Source organism: Nematolebias whitei, chromosome 6, assembly GCF_014905685.2.
Source record: "Nematolebias whitei isolate Nwh7 chromosome 6, NemWhi1, whole genome shotgun sequence".
Lineage (NCBI taxonomy): Eukaryota > Metazoa > Chordata > Actinopteri > Cyprinodontiformes > Rivulidae > Nematolebias > Nematolebias whitei.
The window spans coordinates 35,931,560-35,949,344 of record NC_056503.1 but is presented as its reverse complement, the minus strand read 5'-3'; the positions used below and the strand labels follow the sequence as shown (position 1 = coordinate 35,949,344).

Below are 17,785 nucleotides of genomic sequence, written 5' to 3'. Positions count from 1 at the left end.
ATATATATATATATATATATATATATATATATATATAATGTATACACCTTTTTTTATACACACAGTACACCATCATCAGCAACCAGAGGAGCCTGTTCAGGGACAGACTGCTCCTTCCCAAGTGTAGGACGAACAGACTGAAAAACCTATTTGTCCCTTAGGGTGCATTCACACCAGCCCTGTTTAGTCCGCTTTAATCGAACTCTAGCTCGTTTTCCTAGAAAGTCTGGTTCGTTTAGGGAGGTGTGAACGAGCCATTGAACTCTGTCACGGAACAAAAAGGCGAACTCTGTCCCGGGCTAAAACCTAGGTCTCGGTCCGGTAGAAGAGAACTCCAGCGCGATTCGAGTGCAGTGTGAATGTAAACAGACCGGGACCCGCTCCGCAGGACAAACAAACACGCATTTCTCTGACCTTATATGGAGCCGTCAGCTGCCTTGTGTGAAAAACAATATTCTCCATGGTCTTCTGTCTCATCTTCTGCTCATGCTAAGTCCATTTTTGAAATATGACAACATATAACTCCTAAAACTGCTAAAACTTGATGCCACTTCATTTTTATTTTTATTTACTGAAGAAGAAGAAGACGTGTCTTCAGAGGTTTTTGTATCGTTTCTTTCAGTATTTCTTGGTGCAGCGCCCCCACAGGCGAGTGGGGGAATAGGTTGGTTCAACAGGTTGACTCGACTGCACAGTGCAGTGTGAATGCAAACGCACCAGCTCAAATGTAAACATGAATATTGGTCCCGAACCGAGTCTACCGGACTATCTGGTGTGAAAACGACCTTAAACCATCAGACTGTACAACTCCTCACTGGTGGGAGGAGAAGTAAAAGGAGGACAGAGGATGAGAAGGAGCAGCAGCACCACCACAACCTTATAATAGCCACTGGTTATATAGTATTATTTGCTGTTAAATGTGTATGTATGTGTGTGTGTTTGTGCTGCTGTTCGGCGTATTATTTTTATGCTACTAGTGCTTAGTGTATTTTTATTAAAGTTTTTCTTAGTTCATATTTTAGATCTTATTACTGTTTTTCTTTTACATTTTAATACTTTTGTTGGATGTAACTGGGACCCTGTGTACACAGTTTTGTTCCACCACATGTACCACATGTGCTGGAATGACAAATAAAGAACCTTGAATCCTAGAATATTATTTTATTATATCTACTCGAACAATTCTATTCGGGGGGATAGCTAATTCTTTTTGATGAGTCTCGTCATAGACTTCCAAAAACATTTATGGGGAAACCAAACACCCAATCTCAAGTCGTTCGTCTAAAAGACAACAGACAATTGCACCAAACTATATTTTGCCATGTAAAGCTAACTTAAACCAAGTTAGAAATGGGAAAATAGTTTGGAACCCTTTTCTATAGGTATAAACCCCTGTAGGTACCCCTTTTCAGCATGTTCCACCCCTTAACTGGTAGTTGTAGCTGTTCCCAATCATAATAGCTTACACACCAGGTGCATATAGTTTAAGGCCTTATGTAAAATCCCATTCATAAGCCCACCTTAAACCACATAATTGCATGTCACATTGAACCAGAACTGCACCGACTGGACGTCGCTCAGAGACGACCTTCGCTGGAGGCGACCTGCAATCCTGACGTGGTCTCCACTCTTCGTCCAGTGGCCGCATCTTCAGTTCAATCCAAGGGTACCCCTCTGTATGCTGATCAATCAACACTTCCAATCGTTGTGGATTTACCGTTGTGGATTATATGACTTTTTCCAATGGATTACAGACTCTGTTTCCAAGGGGTTAAAGCATTGCTACAATGGAATTACCGACGACGTTATGGAATTATAATCAACACAATGGAATTACCAAGAACATTGTGGAATTACCTTTGACTTTGTTTTCCTTGCTGGATTACTTTTGACTTTTGTTTTCCTTGCTAGATTACTCTTGACTCTTGTTTCTTTGCTGGATTACTCAAGCTTCAAGGACAATCGAAGGCGTAAGTTCATGTTTGGAATTCATCCCCATGGACAGGTGATGATTTCCAAAGGGGGGACTGTAGTGAACTTAACCTGATGTCAAAACTAAGCCTAAGGTCAAATCCCTTGACCTTAAGAACCTTGTGGGACAGAAACTGTTATTTCATTGATTTGAATCCAGAAATACAGGTTCACCCATCCTGAGACTTTCCTTCTTGAAAATCAAGTGAAAGAACACTCTCTTTTTATTATCATTACTATTTTACAAATGTTGATAATCAAAGTGTCTTAGTTCAAACCATTTTAGATGTTGCAGTGAACTAATCAATTTTATTAACTGTGAAACAGGGTAATGATTTTTTAATGCTTATGCAGAGTTAGAATTCATGTTAAGGTCTGTTACAGATTTTTATGCATTTTCTGATTTCTGTCTTTGAATGAGCAAGTGTGCGTTTTCCAAGGTCAGGAGTCGAAGCAGACATGTGTCTTGTTTACATCCTCTCAGACGTCAACAGGGGAGCTGGCACCTGTTTCCAAAACTCGCCAAAACAAAACTCTCTCTGTCTCTGAGAACAGTTTAATCTGTTCCATAACAATTCTTGCTGTTTTCTGACTTCTAGTAACCTATTACATCACAAAACACACCCTGTCTGGTTGATATTACCCAATAAGGGACGCTCAAATATACCGGAAATAGAGCTCTTTAAAATGCCGGTACTTCCTAGTTCTCTCAGAGTCTGAGCAGTGCGGTGAAGCTTCTGAGGAGTTCGGTGAGGCGCTGAAAAGTCGTTTGGGAGAACAGAAGTCCAGCATGATAAGGCTCCTCCGAGTTGGATTATAATATCCTCCACCTCTGAGTGGAACTTCTGAAGGACCCCACTCATGTGAAGTCTATTGCTGATGTGAGCTGGTGTCGGACGCAATCTCGTCACTACTTCGGACGAGTCACAGCCATCCTATGGAGACGCTGGACAGGTAGCGTTAACTGGACCTCCATATCTGCTGATTAATCTTCAGAAAGGTAATGAGTCAAGTTTCCTACCAAAGCGTACCGAGGAAAGCTGGGTTCTGATGGAGAGTGTCGGTTCTGGTGAACACTTCCCCTCACATACCATCTTTTACTTCTTTTAAACTTCATTTCCATCTTTAAATTCTTCTCTCAAGTAGAAATCCTTCCAGATATTTTAGAAATGTCTGTGTAAAGTGCTCATCCACGCCGTGTGGATAATTGATCATAATTGTACAGTTTTCATTGATGTCTGCTGTTCTGCTGAAGAGTGGAAACAATCGCCGAATTGTTTCTCACTACCTGTAAAGCTGTTAATGATGTTGTTATTTCCATATTTTGCCAAATTAATGTAAATGTTTGATGTTAAACTTTGATTCTGTAAAATAAATGACCGCATTCATTTTGATGGGTCAAAGATAAATGACGTCTCACGTTTGCATTTCATTAACATCAATGCACGTTTTATTCAGTCCAGAAAAATGAGGAATCCGTTTTAATTGATGAATATATCTCTGCATCTGTTCATCTACAGTTGTTTTACTTTGCATTATACTTGCCAACAGTCTTTGTATGTACCACCTGTGCGATGCTGCTGGAATTTTAATTTCCCTGAAGCAATCTCCCCAATAGATCAATAAAGTTTTATCTAATCTAATCTAATATAATATAATGTCCAAAATTTACATTTAAGCTAAATGGCGTGTGTATCGCAACAACCTGTCTCCATCATTTGCCCAGAATGCATTGCAGCGTAAATAAAATGGCGACGTCCGTGTGTCATTGATATTTAAATTAATAAATATTAAAAATTATAAAAACTAAACAGCCTAGAATATATTTACACTCACATTTTTATATCTAAAGTAATTATTCATCAAATAGGGTCTATTGTTCCAACTAATCAGAGAGCCTTTTAGGCCTGAATGACTCATACGTAAGAATGAAATGGTTAAAAACATAAAAATTTGCCCTTGTACATGCTTGGATAGTTGAAAATAATTGTGAACCAGCAACCAAAGAAAAAATTTGAAGGACTTTCAGAAAGCCTGAAAAACTCCTGAGACCCTTTGTGGACTGGTGCCAGCAGAACCACCTCCTGATCAACGCTGCTAAAACTAAGGAGCTGGTTATGGATTTCCGCAGGCACAGGTCCACCTCACTGACCCTGGTGAACATCCATGGTGTGAACATCGAGATTGTGGACTCTTACAAGTACGTGGGTGTTCACCTGAACAATAAACTGGACTGGTCTCACAACACTGATGCACTTTACAGGAAGGGTCAGAGCAGACTCTACCTGCTGAGGAGACTGAGGTCTTTTGGAGTGCAGGGGGTGCTCCTGAAGACCTTCTTTGACTCGGTAGTGGCATCAGCCATCTTTTATGGTGTTGTGTGTTGGAGCAGCAGCTTATCATCAGCTGAGAAGAAGAAGCTAGATAAGCTCATCAAGAAGGCCAGCTCTGTGCTTGGACGCCCCCTCGACCCAGTGCAGGTGGTGGGAGACAGAAGGACTCTAGCTGAAATAACATCATTGCAGGACAACATCTCCCACCCCATGCATGAAGCTGTTGCTGAACTGGAGAGCTCGTTCAGTGACAGATTACTGCATCCTAAATGCACAAAGGAGCGTTACCGCAGGTCCTTCCTCCCAGCAGCTGTTAGACTACAACCATCACTGCTCCCAACAAACCCAATAAGGATTAAATACATGCTGACCTCTGCTTAAACACACACTCTGCCTGTAATACTGTACTGTAAATAGTCTGTCCTTATCAATGTTCCAACACATATTGAACATTATTATTGATACTGTTTATCTTATTTCTTTATATATTGTATTGTTTATTAACATTTAGGAACTTTTGTGTGAAATCTTTAAATCTTTTTATCTTTTTATCTGTTGCTGCTGTTGCTGCTGATACACTGGAATTTCCCATCTGTGGGACAATAAAGGCTTTTTCTATTCTATTCTATTCTATTCTATTCTATTCTATTCTATTCTAAAGATTAGAAGATGAAAGTTTTGCTGCTCGTGACAAACACAAACCCTGACCCTTATTGTTCCGTCACTGACTACAGCTACTCTGTCGGCCTCTGAGAGCTGGAGCCTGTAGAGGTCCGGGCTGCACTTCAGATCATCGCTGCATGATCCTTATAGATGACACCAGGCCCGAGTTGTGAGCTATCAGAGCGCACTGGGCTGCCTGGCGTGCTCCAGACAGGCCCCCAGTAGGCCCACTCTAACATCGTCTGGGGCCACAGTGGGACAGGGCGCACACACTCTAATACCCTTCGACAGCCAGTCACAACACAGTCAGAGACACACGGCGTCTCTCACTTGACTAAAGCTGCTAGATAAAGGCCCCTCGCTGCCCGGGTGGTGGCGATTTAAAAGTCAGGGACGCTTGAAGTCTAGATTTATCCATAAGTGACTCTGCACACAGCCCCTGCTGCAACAGTATGGAAGTAAACTTAATCATAACTTTACTTCTTGAAGTAGACGTTGTCCTCTTCCCAAAACCAGGTGTAGGTCAGGTTGCCAGGATACGCCTCGGCTTGGCAGGTGAAGAGTGCATTCTGCGATATGTTTACTGTCACGTTCTCAGGAGGTGAGACGATGTATGGAGGCCCTGAAAGAAGAAGAAGTCTTATCAGTTATTCTGAGCTTAATCAAACTTTGGCTGCTTCATAGTGATGGTATCAACCTTTAAAGTGAAAATGATCCTTCCAGTTTAGTGACTGATTGACGGTACACATCCTGCACCAGCAAAACTATGTATACTGATTTATTTGATCATTTCTTCAGGCCACTTGAATTTGTGTCTGGCTTTCACTAAATTTATATTTGTTTTTTTGGTTCAGTCTGCTCCTAAATGTTTTTTGGTGGGTATATATTCAAAGATAAGGTACTGTATTTAGTTCTGCAAGTTAAAATAAAATAATAAAAAAGGCTTTGGTTATAAAAGTAAAACACGTGATTAAAAAATCGCAGTAGAGCCAGGTACAGCTACAGAGAACAGTGATAATTATCTTTGTGGCCTTATACATAGAAACACACAAAACATCGTTTCAATAAAAAACACCAAACACTTGTATTTTATTTTCCCTTTTGGGCTTCTTTCAAGTAAGTTTTAAGATTCTCATTAGGTTTACTAATGTTAGCTTGTAGGTTTGCTAGTATGTGGAAAAATAACTGCAACTGAGTCAAGGTCCGAAAAGACACTCAGTATATTTCTAAACTAAATATTTACAAGCCAAACTAAAGAAATTAAATTTTTTGAAATGGAAGAGCAAGCCCAAGTTAGCAGAAGAAAGCAGAAAGAACACATATTTGCTGAAGTAGATTTAAATAAGCAGAAATGAGCACATAAAATAGGAAAGTTGCTAAAAAAAAAAAAAAAAAAGCTGAAATTTGCACCAAAAAATGGCTGAAACGTAGCTGAATAGGCAGAAAGAAGCCTAAACCACCAGAAGAAGGTGAAAGGAGCTGAAATGAGCTAAAACAAGTGGAATTAGCTGAAAAGGCTCAATTTAGCACAAAACAGTGCTGAAATAGTAAAAAAAAAAAAAAAACAGAAACTAGCAGCAATAAGCTGAAAGGAGCATAACGAGCTGAAATTAGCAGAAATAAGTTAATTAGGCTGAAAGGAGCAGAAATTACCAAGAAAATTTTGAATATATCTGAAAACAGCTGAAATTAGCTAAAAATGCTATAAAAGTAGCTGAAAAGGTAGAACAAGCTTAAATTAGCTGAAAAAAGCAGAAAGAAGACGTGTTTGTCCAATTAGGCTGAAAGAAGCAGAATGAGCACAAAAACGTGAAAATTATCTGAAACAAGCTGAAATTAGCAAAAAAAAAACAAAAAAAAAACCAGCTGAAAAGTACTTTGTAGCTTAAAAAGCAGAAAGAAGCTTAAATTACCAGAAAGAAGTGGTGAGAGAGCATTTTTGCTGAAATAGACTGAAAAAAGTTGAACTGAGTGCAAAAAGTGTGGAATTAGATGGAAAAGCAAAAGTTAGCTCTCTTTTGTTGTTGTTGTTGTCTTCTTTCGGCTGCTCCCTGCTTCAGGGGTCGCCACAGTGAACTAAGTCACACGAAGAAGTGGCAATTATTTTTATGCCGGATGCCCCTCCTGACACAACCACAGACCACTGAGCTACCACAGCCCTCTGTGTGGAGCAGAGAGCTGCCATGTAGGGTGCCCAGGGGAGCAGATGGTGGAGGTTAAGAGCTCAGGTGTGGGTGCTTCACCTTTCCCACACACATTGTGATGTCGGTACCAGGAGTTGAACCAACGATCTTCCAATCACAGGCCCACCTTCTCTAACCTCTGCGCCACCACTCCCTTTGTAGCATTAAAAACTACTAAATAGCTGAAATAGAAAAGCTGAAAATTTCATAAATAAGCTGAAAGGAGCATAGCAAGTTGAAATTAGCAGAAAGAAGTTAGAAGAAGCACAAAACTGAAGGGAGCACAAAACAGCTGAAAAATCAGCTGAAATGAGCTGAACGTAGCTGAGAAAATGTTAAAATTTTCACAAGGCAGCTGAAAGAAGCTGAACCAGAACAAAATGTGAAAGGAGCAGTTAAAGGTTGTAAACAGATCTAAAGATTTGAAGGATGTAAAATGAGCTCAATATTTATTTGGTTTTTTTTTAGAAAATTCAGAAGAAGAAAAAAAACTGGAAAAAAATGACAGAGAAAGATAACTATTTCAAAAAGCTAAAGCTGCAGCAATTCCAAAAGTTGTAGCAGAATTGTCCTGAAAGAGCTGAACGTTTTGATATGTAATTTGTTGAAATAGCTGGAAAACTGCGGGACGAGAATCGCACCGAAAAACATTTGGAAGAAAAACGGATCACGATAATGTAAGCAAACATTAAAGCAGTGGTCCATCCAAAAAGTCAAATCACTAGCAAGAGTGAACAAAATTATATATAAATGACAGCCAATCAGAAGTTAAACTTGATAATATCACTAAATATTTACGGTCTCTCAGAAAAAATATCAAATAAAATCCTTTCATGTCCTAAAATTAAATGTGCTCTAAACGCTGCCTGACTGAAAAGACGAGTTTCTTTTAGGTGTTGACTCAGAGAGTTCTTTATCCGTTCTTAACAAAGATGTAGGATTGTTTTCAGGGGTGAAGGCGCCATATTAGTGAGTAATCTAAAGACGAGCCGGACACCTGAGCACATGATTAGATTATTTAAACTTATATTTAAAGAGCAGATTAAAACAATGATCCTGTAAGGATTTCTTGTGCAACAGTCTGGAATAACCTCCTGGCTGGTTCGGAAAATAAATACATTAGATTTTTAAACAGCATATGTTCAAGAAATAAAATTACCCTGTCTTTGCTAGAATTTGTAGTGTTTTTGGGTCTTTTACAGTATATAAAGTACAAAATTACTTAAAAAAATGAGGAAAAAACAAATAAATTGTTAAAGTAATTTGCACTAAAAACAAGCATCCACTTCTTCCACTTCCAAAGTGTCGTCTTTTTCTCTCTGTAACACATCAGTGTGAGAAAACGCACACACTACATATTATTTACAATATCTCACTCCGGTCTGGAGTAAAATCAGCCTGCTACTGTAACATTAATAGTAGTTGGAGGTGCAGCTTATGCGTGCCTCACATTGTAACCTCTCCACCCCCTCAGGTTCCCCAGGTTAGCTCTAAACTCTCAATAAAACAGCCGAAGCCATGAAAGGTAAGCTGTCTTTTATGAGAGGGGCCAGATCCAAAGCTCCTGCTTATTTTCCTCTCGGCGTGCATGGCTTCATACATCAGCTGGGATGAGTGGCAGCACTGAGGCTCCTGCAACATTTAAAAGCAGATCACTGCAGTGAGAACCATCACTGCTCTGGAATCTGCAGTCTGAGGGAGTGGGACGCAATCCCTCTTTGATTTCGAAACTTTTATCCATGTAAAACTGCACCAAACTCTGGAATAACTTCTTATTTTAGCGGTTTTATTGAACCACTGTTAATGTGCTGAGAATAAAGGAACATGTCAGATCCTAGTGCTTTAGGACCACACTAAGAATTTTTTTTAAAGACATAAAATTATGAGAATAATGTCATACAATACTTTTATTTTTTTTACAGCTCTCGTTTATTTTTGTTTCCACGTTTGGATCCACGACGCGACCTGTCAATCCAGTAGGCGTGTCAGCAAATGACCAATCCGAAACTAAATGCTCCGTACCTGCAGAGCTGCGCTGCAGCCCATCAGAGCGTACCACCTTACTGTAACCAGTTTCAAAGTCCTGATACTCACAATAATCTGATGCTTATGTAGTATAACTCAACAAGGTGCTCAACATTCTTCATTTTACCACAGTTAAAATGCAGTAATCCTGCTTTATCGTGTCGGAGTTCAGATAATATTACAACTCATTTAGCTTCGGATTGGTCATTAGCTGACACGCCTATTGGATTGATTGACAGGTCGCGTCGTGGATCCGACTCGTGGGAAAAAAAAAAGACGAGCATTTCAACAAAAAAAAAGAAGTCTCGTACAACTTTATTCTCGTAATATTAAGACTTTATTCAACTTTATTCTTGTAATACTAGGGCTTTTTTCTCGTAATTTTATGGCTTTTAATTTTTTTTTCTTAGTGTGGCCCTAAAGCTCCGTTGTACAGAAAGGTTATCAACAACCCAACAAAGTTAAGTCAAGTCCTCTGGACCAGTGGTTCTCAAACTGGGTTCCCAGACCTCCGGGGGTCCGCGAACTGGTGCTTGGAGGTCTGCAAAAAAAAAAAAAAGCAAGTGTATACACACACACATATATATACATATATTTTTTGTTTGTTTCTTTGTACAAGCACGTCGATGTGTAACAATCCAACGTAATTACCATGATCCGTCTTTATAACAATAACAACATTTATTTTCACATTTTTGTTATATCTGTTAACACGAGCACAGACTTCAGTCGTTACATCACACCCTTCAGAGCAACATGTATGAATTATCATCTCGAAAATATTTCTGCACTGATCAACTGTATTTACAGTTGTAGTATGTGTACAATTAATTAAAACGAGCCACACAGCTCCATAACATTTGAAACGTGGTTCACTTCATGTTGCGATTTAAGACATACGTTTCATATTTATACCTGAGCAGCTACTTTTACAAGCTCCGCAGCATTAAAAATGTCTATATGAATAAAGGCCTGTTAACGAGTCTGAAAATCACATCAAAAGCCTGTGAACGTTAGCATTAGCCTCCTTTCGTCTGCTGCAGTCTATTTCTAGTCAAGTCACATTTATTTATATAGAGCATTTAAAACAGTAACTGTTATCAAAGTGCTTACCAAAAAAGATCACAGCATCAAATATTAATAACAAGATATTACAGCAACATAAATAAAAGCATAAAAACATGAAATATAATGAAAAACAATGAAATACTAAATCAAATCACTCTGCCAATGTACCACTACCAATCACACTACCAATGTAGTGTACAGATTCTTTACACTACCGATCCATGTTGGTCTTTGTCCTGCTTGAACTAGCTTGTTAGGTCATTCACATACTTATTTACAACAAGTGATATATTATTAAAAACTTTTTAACAGAACTCCACTTCAAGAGATTCTAACTATGACCTTTTTGAATCAAATGCTAGAAACACCCTTCACTCAGTTTTACGTGACTGCAGACAAATGTGTTTTTATTGTGCGTGTGTGTTTGTGTGTGTACTGTTTGTGAACACAGAGAATAGTAACTAATTTGCTGTTCGCACCTAAAGAAGTCAAGCATTAAAGCAGACCTGACCCCCGCTCTGCGTTAAAACCAGGACGCCCAGTTTCTTGTAAAACACGCACCGTTAACTCCACGAAGCCGTGCTGTATCAGGAGACGGAGAAGAACTGCAGGCTGGTATCACAACCATCTATCTGATCTGTGTCTAACAGAAAGAGCCTGCCTAATGGACCGGAGACAGACGCTGACGTTCTCACAGATCCAGCTGTACGCACACATTCACATTAACAGACCCCAGATTGGAGTATCGGACTGAGCTGATACAGCCCCACCAGGTATGTCACACACATCGGTGCGCTGCAGAGCCGCACCGCTTTGCCTTTAGGTCCAAACGCTGAAAGCTGATGCGGCGATGCACACACACAGAAGCAGAGAACAAGAAACACGTTTCGTGTTAGTGTGAAGACGGTACCTTGAACCAACAGCCGGGTGGTGTGAAGCACTTCTCCCTGATCACTGTACGCCCTGCACGTGTACGCTCCTCTGTCATCCCTGGTGATGCCGAGGACGGTCAGACTGCCGTCATGTACCTGTGGTCCCACAGAAAGGAGAACCGGGTTAAACGTTTTACACACAAAGCATAAAAAAAACTAAAGCTGGATTATTAAACCTACATCGAATGATCAACAGAAAATTCAACAGCAACGACGTTTGGTCATTTATTTCATCAAAATATTAATTTTCTCGGCCATTAAACCTAAAGTTATATATTACGTTAGAACTGTCAGCCCTAACAGACTATTTAAATATTTGATTTGTTTAGATGTGTAGTTTATATAGAGGATTTACTGCTATATTTAACATTTTATGGACCAACCAGAACATTGAATAAAATGTGGGAACACATCGGCTGAATCGATAAAAAAGTGATCGATTCAAGGTCATTCATCTAAAAGGAAAACAAAAACAATATAATTTATAGGATTCTGTGATGGATTAAACTATATTTTGTTCAAGATGCTTCAAATCAACCTGGATTTAGCAGCTAATAATTAATTTAGTTAATATTCAATCAGCTGAATGTTTAGTCCAAAACGACAAACTCAATTAAATGTCGACTGTAGATTCTCAGCATCTTAATGGTTTTTCTACATTTTAAACTAATTCAAAGTTAATTTTATATATTTAGAATTACTTATAATAGTGGTAACATCATCAAACATAAATAGTCCTGAATTAATAAAAAGACAGGATTACAGAATACAGAATAATACAATAATAATACTTTTTAACAACAATTATAAGGATTTTGGTGTTTTCCTCAAACATGCTTGGGCACATAGTGAAACTGGGGTTCAAACTACGGATCTTCTACTCGATAAAAAAATAACAACTATACTTGTTAAAGAAGTAGTGCAGCTATTTTGAAGAGAAGTTTTTAAGAAAGGCTATGAGCCGGAAAATGGTAGAGTGCCCTCTCCGGGTCAGGGTGGAGGTCCTGCCCCTCATCTATGGTCATGAGCTTTGGGTTGTGACCAACAAAATGAGATCTCGGATACAAGCGGCCAAAATGAGTTTTCTCCGCAGGGTGTCTGGGCTCTCCCTTTATTTTATAAACTTTTATAATGTCCTCAATTTTGCATCACTGCAAAAATAATATTTCTACTGGAAGTGACCCAAGTTGCACCAGATGTGCTACAGCTAGCTGCTTCTGCTTATTGCAAATAACCATACAATCCAATGTAGGAATCCATGTAATGCTAAATTTCAGTCAAAGTCAAAGTTTCTTTGTTTGTCATACATGTGGTACATGTGGTGGAATAAAATTGTGTATACAGGGTCCCAGTTACATCCAACAAAAGTATAAACTGTAAAGAAAAACAGTAATAAGATCTAAGATATGAACTAAGAAAAATATTAAACTAAAAATACACTAAGCACTAATAGCAAAAACAAAAACATAACACCGAACAGCAGCTCAAAAATGAGTCTGTGTGAGCAGATGAGTGTGAATGAACACGGCAACATGAATAAATCGGTAGCATGAGATCAGCAAGGTGGATAATCAGCAGCACATATCAACAGTCAAGTGGCATTACAGTGATTTTTCACAGTGATTATCCTGGTTATTATTATTATTATTATTCATGAGTCTAACAGCCTCAGGGTAGAAGCTGTTCCTCAGTCTAGTGGTTCTACACTTAATGCTTCTCAACCTCCTTCCTGAGAGGAGCGGGGCAAAAAGTGTGTGTGCTGGGTGAGTGGGGTCCTTCATGATGCAGGTGGCCCTGTATTTATGGCAATGTAAAGGTTTATAAATAGTTCAAAACATCAATGTTTATGTTCAATAATCCAGGTAAAAAAATCCAACAAAGTTAAGTCATGCCCTCTGGATGGTTTATTGTTTTTGTTGAAATGTTTTGTCTTTCATCCAAAGGACGTCATCAGTCCGAGGAGCCCCAGCAAACTCAGTCCCACAAGCAGCACACCCACATAGTGGGCCAACAAGTTTGATGGTAATAAGACGGTTTCTGCAGTCCTCCCTCTCTCCCGTCGACTCCTGTAAGGCTGCCATGGCCAGGGTGGTTCAAACAGAAACTGTCTAGATGTCCTGACTGAATTTGTTTAATTTTTTTACCTGGATTATTGAGCATGAACTTCGATGTTTTGAGCCACTTTGGGAATGGCTGCCTCAGAGAAGTCGACGGGAGAGAGGGCGGGCCCCAGAAACCATCTTATCACCATCAAACTGGTTGGCCCACTATGTGAGTGTGCTGCTTGTGGGACTGAGTTTGTTGTGACTCATCGGACTGATGAAGTCCTTTGGATAAAGGATGAAAGGTTTCAACAGCAACAACAAAAAAATGTCCAAAGGACCTGACTGAACTTACATGGATTTATAAAATAGTGTTTGCATAAACTGGTTTTAGCCACATTCTGGCTAGCCATTAACTGGTCGTGCGAAGTGAGATTGTTCTAGCAGCTATCTAAAACCGGTAGGATATTTATTGTCCATAACGTCTCTGCATAACCCTACTTTAAAAAAAAAATCTTAACAAGTCCTTTAATATTGCTCATTAAAAGTACAATGTTGCGTAAAGGGAAATCCTGACAGTACAATGTTTGGAATGTGACTTTCAGAGCTCTTTCAAGTAAATCTGCAATGAGAATCAACACAAAAATAAAACGGAACAAAACTCAATCAATTCCCCAAAGCCGTCAACATGTTATTCTTTAACTGATCCCGCACTTCGTAACCTTGGAACTGTCCTTGTTTTCAGGCGCCGACGATGAAGAAACACATTAAACAAACCCAACTGGAACAGCCTCATAAATTATGCAACAGGTTGCGAGGGGCTCTGTCCATTCAAGTCACACACAGCTGTAGTCTGTCCATTCCCGCAGCTGAGAGGGGGATCTGCTGCGCCTGCACCGTTTACTTCCATTCATCTGTCTTTCAAACGTTTAGGAGCCAAGAGATGATACTGTTAGAGAAACCAAAGCAGCTTTTAACTTCTGCGAATCTGTTGGCAAACTGTGTCCTCATCTATTTATCACAAGATAACACTTTGTGTTTCGCTGCGATAAACAAGCAGGGCATGCAACGCGCTGGGTGCTGCGAGTGTAAACCAATCAAGAACTTGTTGCGAAGAATCCCTTTGAGCTCTGGAAGCCACGTGCAACAATTAAAACAGCCAAAAAGATTTGAATTAGATTCATTTTAATAAGGAACACCGGCTGATTGATGAGGAGCGATTATTCTTCTTGTTCAGCCTCGTTCATGACTGAGTGACTTTTAATGCTCCGCTCCGACTCGTGTCAGGACTCCAAATTAATTAGAGCCTCTGCCGTAGTCTGAGTAGCCGTGTCGGTGACAACAGAGCTGTGAAAACGAGGTGTTAAAACAGAAAGCAAAGTGATTTTTTTTAAATGTAGTTTAATTGTATTATACTAAATGCTGAGCAAACCATCAGGATGAACTCTGATTAATTCAGAAGTACTCAAAATGTGCGCCCCATCAAAGGTGGGGGGCATGGCGGTATTATATGGTATGGTATGGTATGGTATGGTATGGTATGGTATGGTATGGTACGGTCCCCAATCCATGGGGGGACCATACCATACCATACCATACCATACCATACCATACCATACCATACCATACCATACCATATAACAATACCAGGATTGCCTCTGACTTAAACATATTGCAGGCAGAACTAATATTGCAATGCCTTGTTGCAGTCTTCTTCTTCTTATTATTATTATTTTGTCTTTACCCTCTTCAGGGGTCGCCACAGCAAGTCATTCTCCTCCATCTCACTCTGTCTTCTGCATCCTCTGTACTAACTCCAAGTACATCCATATCCTCTCTCAATGCATCAACATATCTTCTCTTTGTCTTTTTCCTGGCAGCTGCATTTCTAACATCTTTCTACCAATATACCCACTGTTCCTCCTCTGGGCATGTCCAAACCATCTCAGTCTGGTCTCTCTAACTTTGTCTCCCAGTTGTTCAACCTGTGCTGTGCCTCTGATGATCTCCTTCTTAATCTTATCCATCCTTGTCACTCCTAAGAAGAACCTCAACATCTTCATTTCTGCCACTTCCAGTTCGTTCTCCTGTCTTTTTGTCAATGCCATTGTCACCAGACCAAACAACATAGCTGGTCTCACCACTGTCTTGTAAATTTTTTCTTTGACCTTTGCTGACACCCTTTTGTCACAAATCACTCCTGAAACTTTTCTCAATCCACTCTATCCTGCCTGGACTCTCTTTTTCACCTCTTTACCACCCTCCTCATTTTTCTGGACAGTGGACCCCAAGGTACTTGGAGTCCTGCACCTTTGTGACCTCTGCTCCTTCTAGCCTCACTGTTCCACCGGCCTCCCTCTCATTCACACATGTACTCTGTTTTACTACGGCTGACTGTCATTCTTGTTCTTTCAAATGCATACCTCCACCTCTCCAAGTTCTCTTCCACCTGTTCTCTGTTCCCACCACAGATCACACTGTCATCTGCAAACATCATTCCATGGGGATTCTTGCCTGACCTCATCTGTTAGTCGGTCCATCACCAGAGCAAACAAGAAAGGACTCAGAGCCAATTCTTGATGCACTCCCACCTCCATCTTGAAGCTATCTGTCACTCCTACAGCACATCTCACCACTGTCCTGCTGTCCTTATACATGTCCTGTACCAGTCTAACATACTTCTTTGCCACTCCAGATTTCCTCATGCAATACCACACCTCCTCCCTCGGCACTCTGTCATATGCTTTTTCTAAAACCACAAAGACACAATGGAGTTATTTCTGACCCTCTCTGTACTTCTCCATCAGCATCCTCAAAGCAAAGATGGCATCTGTGGTGCTCTTTCTTGACATGAAACCATACTGCTGCTCACAGTCACTTCTCGTCTAAGTCTATCTTCCACAACTCTCTCCCAGACCTTCATTGTGTGACTCATAAACTTAATTCCACTATAGTTGCTACAACTCCGTACATCACCCTTGTTCTTAAAAGCACTGCAGTCCGACCCAATTTTAGGAATGCACAACACAACAGATCTATCAAATGTTAAGGTATATTATCGCTAAAATCAAGTATTTAATTGAGGATCTCTAAACGGAGTTAATTTAACATGTTTAAAATATAAAGATAAAAGATAAGAGGTCGACGTTGCTTCACAGAGAGGTGAGTTTGTTTCTAAAAGTTCATGGTACAAGTGCCATATCAAAAAATGTTTGGGTGCCATGGGAGCATGGTCAGTCTGAGTATTCCTTCTGCTTTAGTTCTTGGAGTTAAATAATATTAACACGAAAATATGTAATGTTTTCGAGATTTGTATGCAATAATCTGGTTTATATTTGGAACAATTCCATTACATAACTGCATTAATGATCGTAAAAGTAATATAATTTTTTTTGGCAATAATTCTGATGATTTTGTTGATCTAGTTTACATTATGACCAATTATGAAGTTATTTAATGTTGATGGGCAACTTTCTTTCTGAAAAGGAGGGACCTGATAAAAAATGTTTGAGAACCATCCATCCATCCATCCATTATCTTTACCCGTTTATTCCATTTTGGGTCACGGGGGTCGCTGGTGCCCATGTCCAGCAATCACTGTGCGAGGGGCGGGGTACACCCTGGACGGGTCGCAAGTCCATAACAGGGCCACATAGAGACAAACGAGACAAACAACCATTCACTCTCTCACTCACACCTAGGGACAATTTAGAGTTACCAATCAGCCTAACATGCATGTTTTTGATCTGTGGGAGGGAACCGGAGCACCCGGAGAAAACCCACGCATGCACGGAAAGAATATGCAAACTCCACCCAGAAGGCCCCTGGACCGGGGTTTGAACCAGGGACCTGTTTGCTGAGAGGCAGCAGCTCTACCAGTTGCGCCACCGTGCTGCCATGTTTGAGAAACACTGAATTAATTTAACATGCAACATGATCAAAATAATAAAACCGTGTCAGAATAAACACACAAAACAAAATAAATTACTAGTTTCTCTGGGGACACGTTCATGTATTCGCCGTTTTAGAAGGAACTGTTTTTATACTCGAGACTAGAGGGTCTGCGAGCATCCGCACGGTGTTGAAATACAAAAATCACAGTACCAGCTGGTGACCTGGCATGGAAACAAGTGGATTCAATGAAACCAACATTATTGAAAAAATTTAACTTTTGCACAATAAACACAAGAAAGATATGTTTTCAGATATCAATTACATGTAAAGAGGGCCTAAGAAATCAAATTAAGGTGTTGTGTGAATTACAACTTTGTTTAATGTAGAATTGAATGTTTTATTTGTGTTTTAACCGTCAACGTAAGCAGTTTACTGTAATAAAGCAATGAAACACTACAGCAACTAACAACTGATTAACTAACTCTGCAACTGATTGTTGCTTTCATTCATTTTATTTTAGCTATATCCATCCAATCATTCATCCATACATCCATCCATCATCCATCCATACATCCATACATCATCCATCCATCCATCCATCCATCCATACATACGTACATACATACGTACATACATACATACATACATACATACATACATACATACATACATAC

The 17,785-nt window shown here is 39.7% G+C and overlaps 1 protein-coding gene across 1 annotated transcript in view; it reads right to left on the bottom strand.

Annotated features, from left to right (window-relative positions):
* Nucleotides 1–17,785, bottom strand: part of igsf9ba (immunoglobulin superfamily, member 9Ba) — a 111,150-nt gene that overhangs the window by 31,688 nt on the left and 61,677 nt on the right. The window contains exons 5-6 of the mRNA XM_037677582.1: nucleotides 11,154–11,271; nucleotides 5,448–5,589 (exon numbers count right to left, since the gene is read on the bottom strand). Coding sequence (XP_037533510.1) covers nucleotides 5,448–5,589; nucleotides 11,154–11,271 — 260 coding nt within the window. The remainder of the gene's footprint in view (nucleotides 1–5,447; nucleotides 5,590–11,153; nucleotides 11,272–17,785) is intronic.